At 37.0% G+C, this 11,101-nt stretch overlaps 1 protein-coding gene across 1 annotated transcript in view; it reads left to right on the plus strand.

Annotated features, from left to right (window-relative positions):
- LOC110463520 (methionine synthase-like) overlaps nucleotides 1-7,539 on the plus strand; it is a 25,651-nt gene extending 18,112 nt beyond the window's left edge. Inside the window, exons 29-33 of the mRNA XM_021518162.1 lie at nucleotides 3,298-3,434; nucleotides 4,025-4,091; nucleotides 4,980-5,081; nucleotides 5,650-5,850; nucleotides 6,138-7,539. Of these exons, the coding sequence (XP_021373837.1) occupies nucleotides 3,298-3,434; nucleotides 4,025-4,091; nucleotides 4,980-5,081; nucleotides 5,650-5,850; nucleotides 6,138-6,224 (594 nt within the window). The 3' untranslated portion in view covers nucleotides 6,225-7,539. The remainder of the gene's footprint in view (nucleotides 1-3,297; nucleotides 3,435-4,024; nucleotides 4,092-4,979; nucleotides 5,082-5,649; nucleotides 5,851-6,137) is intronic.
- The last annotated feature ends 3,562 nt before the right edge of the window (nucleotides 7,540-11,101 follow it).

An 11,101-nucleotide genomic window follows, 5' to 3' on the forward strand; every position in this document is an offset into this window, starting at 1 on the left:
CCCCTAGTCCCCCTACCCAGTGTTATACCCCCTAGTCCCCCTACCAAGTGTTAAACCCCTAGTCCCTACCAAGTGTTATACCCCCTAGTCCCCTACCAAGTGTTATACCCCTACTCCCCCTACCAAGTGTTATACCCCCTAGTCCCCCTACCAAGTGTTATACCCCCTAGCCCCCCTACCTAGTGTTATACCCCCTAGTCCCCTACCAAGTGCTATACCCCCTAGTCCCCCTACCAAGTGTTATACCCTCTAGTCCCACTACCAAGTGTTATACCCCCTAGTCCCCCTACCAAGTGCTATACCCCCTAGTCCCCCTACCAAGTGTTATACCCGCTAGTCCCCCTACCTAGTGTTATACCCCCTAGTCCCCTACCAAGTGTTATACCCCCACTCCCCCCACCAAGTGTTATTCCCCCTAGTCCCCCTACCAAGTGTTATACCCCCTAGTCCCTCTGCCAAGTGTTATACCCCCTAGTCCCCCTACCAAGCGTTATACCATTTAGTCCCACTACCAAGTGTTATACCCCTAGTCCCCCTACCTAGTGTTATACCCCCTAGTCCCCCTCCCAAGTGTTATACCCCCTCGTCCCCCTACCAAGTGTTATACCCCCTAGTCCCTCTGCCAAGTGTTATACCCCCTAGTCCCCCTACCAAGCGTTATACCATTTAGTCCCACTACCAAGTGTTATACCCCTAGTCCCCCTACCTAGTGTTATACCCCCTAGTCCCCCTCCCAAGTGTTATACCCCCTCGTCCCCCTACCAAGTGTTATACCCCCTAGTCCCCTACCAAGTGTTATACCCCTACTCCCCCTACCAAGTGTTATACCCCCTAGTCCCCCTCCCAAGTGTTATACCCCCTCGTCCCCCTACCAAGTGTTATACCCCCTAGTCCCTCTGCCAAGTGTTATACCCCCTAGTCCCCCTACCAAGTGCTATACCCCCTAGTCCCCCTACCAAGTGTTATACCCTCTTAAACCCCTAGTCCCTACCAAGTGTTATACCCCCTAGTCCCCTACCAAGTGTTACCCTACCAAGTGTTAAACCCCTAGTCCCTACCAAGTGTTATACCCCCTAGTCCCCTACCAAGTGCTATACCCCCTAGTCCCCCTACCAAGTGTTATACCCTCTAGTCCCACTACCAAGTGTTATACCCCTAGTCCCCCTACCTAGTGTTATACCCCCTAGTCCCCCTACCAAGTGTTATACCCGCTAGTCCCCCTACCTAGTGTTATACCCCCTAGTCCCCTACCAAGTGCTATACCCCCTAGTCCCCCTACCAAGTGTTATACCCTCTAGTCCCACTACCAAGTGTTATACCCCCTAGTCCCCCTACCAAGTGCTATACCCACTAGTCCCCCTACCAAGTGTTATACCCCCTAGTCCCTCTGCCAAGTGTTATACCCCCTAGTCCCCCTACCAAGTGTTATACCCGCTAGTCCCCCTACCTAGTGTTATACCCCCTAGTCCCCTACCAAGTGTTACCCTACCAAGTGTTAAACCCCTAGTCCCTACCAAGTGTTATACCCCCTAGTCCCCTACCAAGTGTTATACCCCTACTCCCCCTACCAAGTGTTATACCCCCTCGTCCCCCTACCAAGTTTGATACCCCCTAGTTCCCCTACCAAGTGTTATACCCTCTAGTCCCACTACCAAGTGTTATACCCCCTAGTCCCCCTACCCAGTGTTATACCCCCTAGTCCCCCTACCCAGTGTTATACCCCCTAGTCCCCCTACCCAGTGTTATACCCCCTAGTCCCCCTACCAAGTGTTATACCCTCTAGTCCCACTACCAAATGTTATACCCCTAGTCCCACTACCTAGTGTTATACCCCCTAGTCCCCCTACCAAGTGTTATACCCCCTCGTCCCCCTACCAAGTGTTATACCCCCTAGTTCCCCTACCAAGTGTTATACCCTCTAGTCCCACTACCAAATGTTATACCCCTAGTCCCACTACCTAGTGTTATACCCCCTAGTCCCCCTACCAAGTGTTATACCCTCTAGTCCCCCTACCAAGTGTTATACCCCCTAGTCCCCCTACCAAGTGTTAAACCCCTAGTCCCCCTACCAAGTGTTATACCCCCTAGTCCCCATACCAAGTGTTATACCCCCTAGTCCACCTACCAAGTGTTATACCCCCTAGTCCCCCTACCAAGTGTTATACCCACTAGTCCCCCTACCAAGTGTTATACCCCCTAGTCCCCCTACCAAGTGAATCCACTCTGAACAAAGGATAGCAAGTCCCTGGTATGTATGATAGACAGAAGGTTACCTATGACACATAAAATTAAAAATGGATGGCATAGATACAGGATAGTGACCTAAAAAAACACTTGTTAACCTAGGCCTGTTCATTTTTTTGCAATCCAAACTGTTAAATCCGTTGGATCAGAGTTGTTTGTTTATGAAATAAGGTCAGACCCTGTGATCTGATGCTGATTCTTTCAGGCAAGCCTTGACAAAGCTTTGCAAGACCTGCATGAATATTTGAAGGTCAGCCAGGATTTATACCCAAAAATTTTACATTTAAAAACAGTCAAACCAGTTGAACTGTATACGCGAATGGGGCCCTAGATATATGATGGTGACCTAGATACAGGTGGGTGGTCTGGATAAGAAGGTTTGCTTAGAGGGAGAAAGATGGCCTATATACAGACGGGTGACTTTAATCCTGTTTATGTGGAACAACCGTTTGTCTAACAGATATCCAAATGTTAATGCAGGCCTAGAAAGTCTTTGCCAAGGCTCACAAGACAAATAATTTCAAATCACAAGGTCTGCTCCTATTTCGTAAACGTACAACTCGGGTCCAGCTGGTCCAACCATTGGGAATGCAATAAACGAAAATGGCCCTAGATGCAAATGGGTTGCCCAGGGTCTGATATAAGTAGGCTAGATAAATGTTCCTGTGCTAGATAGATACAAGATGGTGACTTAGATACAGGAGTGAGACCGAGATCTTCATTCTGCTGTTTGACCATTTGGTAGCCTCACTTAAACCAAGTGTATTGGGAACATAACTCCAATCAAACATAGTTTTGATGAACTTGGAGGATAGTTTGAATACAAGTTTTCTGTTAAGTTTTTGTCCCATATCACTTTTTATCCTGTACACTGAATTTTATCTTAGATATGTTGAATACATGAACCTTATAAACCCTTTCACCCCTATGTAAATTTATTAAACTCTACCATGTATTGGATCTGGATGAGTCCATTATTGTCTACAGTGGTGAAAGTGTTAAGGTCAGGATATGTGAGAGATACAGATTTAATGTGACGATCATTATCAACAGGCCATGAAGGAATCCATGGACAAGAGCCCGTACCTGTGCCTCTCTGACTTCGTGGCTTCGAAGGAATCAGGTGTGACAGACTACATCGGGTTGTTTGCTACGACAGCTGGCAGTGGGGTGGACAAAATGTGCAAGGAGTAAGTCATCAGAGAAAAGTCTTCTGCTAAATGCATCTGTAATTTCTTGGATTTGAAATACATTAGGTTGTTTGTTGCAACAGCTGACATAGTGGTCCGCAAAACCTGCAAGGAGAAGGTCACTGGTATAAATACATGTCTAATGTATGTACTGCAATTACATTTGTTGTCTTGGAAAGGTTTAGGGATGTGATTTTGTTGATATTTTGCAAAATACTGTAAATCACACGTTTTTTGTGAGGGATTAATTTTCTGACTTATTTGCAATTGAAATCTCCCATGGATATTTATTTCATAAATAATAACTATACATATTTGAAAAAAACCCACTATCAATTGCAGATTTAACTCATTCACCCTCGAAATTTCATAATCAGCTACTCCAACATTTGAATTGAAAGAGTTCAAATGTGTCTTCAAGGGTGAATGAGTCAAGTATTTTTTAATAAAAACTACAGACATAATTACTAAAATAAAGACAATTAAGCTAACATAAAGTGATATATTATGTGGTTGTGTGCTTACCGTACCACCTATACACAGTTGACAGAATTTGTTTGCTTACATATACTGTATCCTTCTCTCGACAGATTTGAAGAGAAGTTTGATGACTACAGTATTATCATGGTGAAGTCTATAGCTGACAGATTAGCAGAGGTAAGACAAAATGTGTCTGTGCTCCTTAGAACCTTAAGTAATCTGGATACCTGAGTAAACCAGATTTTAATAAAAAAAAAAATCAATTTCTCCATTGGATATATAAATGTGAAGGCAAAATCAAGCATCAATTCATTTCCTGGTCAAGAACAAGAATTCTAGTAAATCAATCATATTAAACAATACAGTGAAACCAGTGAAGTCTGATACCCTGTGCTATTTAACACATATTGTTCAGATTAGACAGGGTGTCAGCACTCACAGGTTTTAATTGGCATTATTTATAATGTGATTTATATTTATAAATGTGATTACAGATGTATTACAATTATGACAGGATTTTGGAATATCCAGAGGTCGGATAAGACAGGTTGAAGTAAATATAGTTTTATATTAATTTGTCAGGAAACATTTTACTGTAACAGAGATTATTTTGACAACCCATCCTTTAGGAGTTGAGACCTCTGGTTTACTGGTCTGACACTCTTCTGAATGAGCTTTAGAGAAATTCTACTTAATCAAGTTTATAGAAATCGGATCTATTTAGTCAAGTAACATTTAGAAAAGTGATATATTTCTTTCCTGAACTAAAATCCTTGTGAATAAGGCGTTTTAATCTCATTTAAAAAAATCAAGTGATTGATGTTTCATCGAGGAAACTTGATGTTGCTTTGAGTCAGATTATAAAGATACTAATGTAATAGGAAAGAGAATAGCGTGCTTCCGCCGGGGATCGAACCCTCGATCTCCTGGTTCCTAGTCGGATGCTCTACCACTGAGCTAAAGGGAAATCCCCTTTAGCTTGAAGCTAGAAGGCGACCTTAATCCTATGTACAATTAACATCTTCCACACTAAGATAAGAAATTCTCCTATTTATATTATTGCAGGCCTTTGCCGAGGAGCTTCACGAGAGAACGAGGAAGGAGTTCTGGGCTTACTGTCCCGAAGAGGAGCTTGATGCTCAGGGTCTTCACAAAATCAAATACCAGGCAAGATTTCTATATACGGATGATTGGCTGAAACTATTTATGAGCAATCAGAAAAAAGATGTCATATTGCATTATATGTTGTTTCTTTTTTGCTAAATATAATAGCCAAAAAAAACAAATATAGAGAACCAGATCTTATCAGAAATGTTGAACTTATTTTAAATAAATTTTACAGCTTTTTTAGGAAAAATATGACAAGAATGAAAAACATACTCTTGGTTGACAAAATCTTCTTGAGGTATGTGTCAGGAATGTGGATTATCTAAAAAAAACAACAACAGGGATTCCCGTAAAAATACATTGACATATTCACAGTAAAGACAATGATAGTATGTTCCCTTTTTTTTTAACTGTCTTTCTTTTAAGTATGGTGTCCAGTGATGTATATACAAAATGTAGTTAAAGAGAATCTCAAACATCTTCACATTTTAATTTTGCTGATTCAAATTGAAACTGTGCCATTTCATTAAAAAACACAAACAGTATTAAGAAATATTTACAATAATATCTTCCAATAAATTGGTAGCAGAGCATCTAAATTCACCTTGTAATTTTGAATTTCTTGCAGGGAATCCGTCCTGCTCCAGGCTATCCCAGCCAACCAGATCACACAGAGAAAAATGTTATGTGGCAACTCCTTCCCGCAGACAAAGTGGGGATAACTCTGACAGAGTCTTTAGCCATGGACCCTGCAGCTTCTGTATCTGGACTTTATTTTGGAAACCGGAAGGCTTCCTATTTTGCCACTGGAAAACTTCAAAAAGACCAGGTAGGAAGAAGATCAAAAGATTTTTTTTCTTTTTTTATCTGGTTGTTGTTTTGTGTATGTTTTGTTTTTATTGCCCATCATCAATTGAGGTCATTTTGCCATTGACATAAAAATGGAGAAGACAGGAAAACCAGGTCGTTCAAACTTCTGAGATTCTTTTTTTGAAATATACAAAAGTCAGGACTGGTAGATTATTTCTTTTGATCATTAATGACATTTTGATACAATTATCGTTTTGTTTTTCAAACTACAATTATATATCTCCCATACCAATTTGTTTTCTTCAGATCATGGACTATTCCCAAAGGAAGCAAATGCCAGTGTCTGAGGTTGAGAAGTGGCTTGGATCTGCTCTGGCCTACGACCCAGAGTAAAGTCGTCTCCATATCTCCGGGCAGTGTTATAACTACCAACATCATTGTCACTTGTTTGGAATTAAATGCACTACGGATGTTGAAAGCTTCATGATGTGAACATACCTTATTTTGTAATGATCTCATTGCTGCCAAACTATCCTGATATGAATACTGCATATTAAAATATGTTCATGATAACATCAATGATGTCATTTCTTGTTAAAGTGTAATTATACATTAAACCCAGCAGTCAAATATCAATATAAACAACTAAAAGTTCTAGTATGCTATGATTGATTTATATTTTCTCACATTAAGGTTAGGGTACCAACAGGTTAAAATATATGACTTGTATTACTATTGTCACTTTTGTGGAATAAATCTGCTCAGATCCTTTTCAAAAAAATATTCCTTATTAGCCATGTATTTTACAAATGCAATAGTTCGAATTTTGAATTTTGAAAATAGAAATAAAGAAAGAAAACAAGAAATCCCCAAGAGTCTATTAAACTGAAGACCTTACAATGCAAAACCTACACTTCACCAATGTTGTCATGCATGAGTTATGAAAGCTCAGCACCAAAATCAGCATCAAAATCAGCATCCAATTAAAGAGCTGCAAAGCCTGTTAAGGGAGAATACTCCAAGTCAAAAATACTCTCGAGTTGAACTTTTGTTTCCAAGCAGTTGATAATATTTAAACCCCGCAGCGCTGGGAGGGATTGGCTTGACTACAAGTGAACAGCTTGTGTTGAACCTCTTAACTGGGTAACTGGGTCATGAAATATATTTATAGAATTTGTTTATCTCTCAGCAGCCCTTGGTGCAAGCATCAGTTGTCTGTGTCAAATTTAGTGTTATTAAAATGTTTATATGTGAAATAAAATAAATAGAACAATTGGTGAGATACTTAAGGGATGCCTCCATTATGATTTTGAAATATAATGATACTAACAATTTATGGAAAATGACATTCTGAAAAATTGGGCTTCATAAATCAAAGCTGTATGCTGTATCAAATTTTACAAAATATCTCCGTTGACTGATGAGTTAAGCATATGATCTTGAAAATTGTAACTAAACAAAATAAAAAAAATTGGGCTTTTCCAGAATCTATATAAGGGGAAAAGCACGACGGCACTTTCTTACACCCTCTTCACTCAGATATATTTCTAGGACCCAATATATCATGTTAGACCCAACAGGAAATATAAGTAAGTGCCTCCCTAATATATTGAAATAGCCCTTGGGTAGCAGTGTTCAGTAGCGTACGGTGGCCATGGGTGATATTTTTGTACAATGAATAATCCTTGTAATATTACATGTATCAAAACTTAAAAACAAAATCAGCACTAAAATTGGCATATACATGATTAAGTAGACTATGTAGGCTTCACATTTAAAAAAAACAACGAATTTGATTCATTTTTGGCCATTTACAAATCTGTGTCTACACAACAAAAGCTAGCTTTTCATGTAGTCTATTTTTGTACTCGGTACATGTGTAAATATAGGTTTTAAGAAAAAAAATACTGCTTGCGTGGGTCAAATTTTGGGTTAAAAATCACGTTTTTTTTTGCATTTTTTGGCCTGTTTTGATGTGCAAACCATGGTTTTCACAAGTCTCAAATCTGGGGAAATCACTTTTAAAAAAACCCACATTCTTCTAAAAAAAATGTATTCAAAATGTAGTTTATAAATATACATATATATGTAGGTGTGTTGTGCAGGATAAATCCGCTATCTATGTTTATCTGAGACATGCCCTTTATTTTTAGGATCAAGCCATTCCTACTGTACTCTGCTACCTTGTCTGACAATGTTAATAAAAATGTATTTGCTAATGAGATACTAGTCATATACATTTTTTTTATGTTATTTATGTTCATTTGTTTGCATTTGCTTGTGGCCAACTTTGGACCTTTTAGGGACCAAGGCACTAACTCATGTCTAACATTCTGTCCATACTGTTTTAATCGGAAAACTGCTAATCACTAAACATTGTAGTCTGAATGAAATACTAATATAAATGCAACCTCAGCGCTGGGGCATTCAAAGTCTTGAGACAGATTATTGAGAATTGAGATTAAATTTGAAATTGATAAAATTACACAAATCACAAATGTATGTACATGTACTTGTATATATTATGTAGTAGTATAGTGTCACTTTGCTTGGAGATGTAGTGATGCAATTAAAATATGAAGAAATAAGTTTACCTCTCGCATAATACATATGGTGGATAGAACTGTAAACTTTACAGCTACCTGTACTTGATCTTGTACTTTTATGTTTCATTCAATCATGAAGAACAATTAATACTTTTTTATGCAATATACCTTTTACTTCATTGTAACAGAACAGTCGTGTACCTGATTTTGCTTTTAATATTTAATGTGCTTTGTGATACTTTTTTAATATTTAAATAATCAAATTTTCTGCCAGTGAATGAATGTTTATAAGAGATATAAGCATGTATGTTTCATACATAGTGCTAAACAGGAACATTTTCTCAGGTTGTATCTTTTATTTTAAAAAAAAATGTGTACTGACAGTTTTTGTCAATGATAAACATGCAGTCATACCTGTATTAGAGATCACCCTTGTGAAGTCCAAAATGTGATTTACACATTCCTATAGTATAGGCACTGATATCTGGTGATTTGATGTTGCCGTATTATATGCAGGAGAACATTTCCAGGAATATTCTAGCAGGATATTGTCCCATACATGTCAGTTTTGAAGTTTACATTTGATATTTTTAAGCCATTTTGGGAAAAAATGAAATTGTAAAATTGAACTGGGGATTATAAAACCTTGATGTGTTCTGACTGTTGAAGAGTCCAAGTGGCAATGATTTTTGACTTTTAATGATATAAATGTGAGAGAAATGATACATTATGTATATATTGGCTTACATAATAAAGTCCTTGTGAAGTTGTAAAGATAAATATCATTTTTGAGATAATAGAGAATAAACAAAATCGAAAAGTATTAAAAACCATCTTTATACATGTATTTTTGATGGACAGGCAAGCATTTACGATTAACTTCTCATATTTATTAGTTCATAATGTGGAAAGGGGAAATAATTTATAATACAGAATATTTAAATATATTTTCAAGGTTTTCAAAACTGTATGTTATCTGCTGTTGTGTATGTGTTATGTTTGATATATCTTTCAATCTAAAAAGAATTAATATATATTATGTCTGTATTTTAAAGGACTTTCTAAATAATTTTTTGGATCACCATAGCCACATAATAGGATATGTGGGTAAGTGTAGTTCGGTGCGCTGCTTAAAGAGAAAAGAGAAATTTGAAAAAGAAGGTTGTGTGTGTTTAAGTACCTTTGATGTTAATGTTTACAGTGCAAAATGATCTTAATTTTGCTTACATACATGTCATGTTAATGATTGTTCCTGGAGGTCCTGACTCAACTTTTGTGGACCTGGGTTCGACTCCAGCTGACCTGTTGAATCTCAGAGAATAGACATTGTTTACTGTTGTTCATTTCAAGGCAGCACTAACATGTATTAGAAAACAGCCTGTGCCTTTATTAGATTGATAGACCCAGTACTATGAAACTTTGCTTTAAATACAGATCCAATATCATAAAACTTTGTCAGACTAGATACTCTCATACAATCTTGCAGATATTAATCTTTTCGTGTGAAAGATTGACATTATGTGACAATAGTTCTTGTTTAAATGAAATTTTTTAAAAATCATGAAGGTTCACATGAAAATTTTGAGATAGATTTATGTCTAAACCTTTTATATGATAATCCAGTTTTTTGGTGTTTTTTTTTTATATATATATATTTTTTTTTTATAAAGTGGTCTGGCAATTATACATATATTTAGAGAGAGTTACAAAAGAATTGTTAAGAAGAAAGAAAAATGAAAAATTCAAACCTTTAAAAATATATTGGCTGTGAGTTGTCATATAGAAGGTTTAATGATTATATATCAGGTTGGTTTAATGATTATATTTCAAGGTTTTACTGTAAAGATTTTTTTTCGGGACATTTTTTTTATATTTTTTTGTTATAAGAATGTGTTTGGAGTTCTGACATTAAATGAAATCACAAAAAATGAATAGAAAAGGGTATTATGTTGACTTTTTCTCCACATTAGATGTTTATTGTGTCACTTTTGGAATATATGATTATAAATATAAGTTATGTGTTTGTGCCATTACATTTTAGAGTAGGTCAAAATTGTCGCTATAAAATATCGATAAACCGAATTTTTTGTCCCTAAATCTGAAAAGTGTTGTCATTTGGCAACTTGGCGATCGTTAATGCGAGCCCTGGAATGTCGCTAAATTGGAAGGAATTTTAGTCTTGGGAGTGAAAATTAACGGTCACATAAGACAGGTGGTCGCTTAATGCATAGTGTTTATATAGTGAATTTCATTGGGAGGACATTTTGGTCGCATATGACAGAAAGTCGCTGAATTCGTTAAGGCAGGTTTGACTGTAGATCATGAACATTTTCACAATGATTATGTTACGTTTGGTAGTAGTTCATAAAGAAATCAAATATTTAGATATTTTTTGTCTACTTGAATGTTTTATGGTGAAATAAAAAAATTGGAATCACTCTGTTAGGTAAAGAAAAAACATCTGTTTCATTACTTGTTATGGTAAATGATTTGACAAACTGATGAATCTCCCATTTACATTTTTGTGCAGTGACTGTGTCTTGCACTGATATAAACTTGTTCATTTAATTTGTACATGTATTAAATTGTTCTCTTAATTCATAATTAATCAACGAACAAACAGAATAACACTGCTGGGACTTCACCGTCCTATGAAAGTATTGCTTGATAATTGATTCTCTGATTAGTTTGAAGGCTGTGTAAAGTGCCATTTAGGGTTAATGT

This window comes from Mizuhopecten yessoensis, unplaced genomic scaffold (assembly GCF_002113885.1).
Source record: "Mizuhopecten yessoensis strain PY_sf001 unplaced genomic scaffold, ASM211388v2 scaffold10913, whole genome shotgun sequence".
In the NCBI taxonomy this organism is placed as follows: domain Eukaryota; kingdom Metazoa; phylum Mollusca; class Bivalvia; order Pectinida; family Pectinidae; genus Mizuhopecten; species Mizuhopecten yessoensis.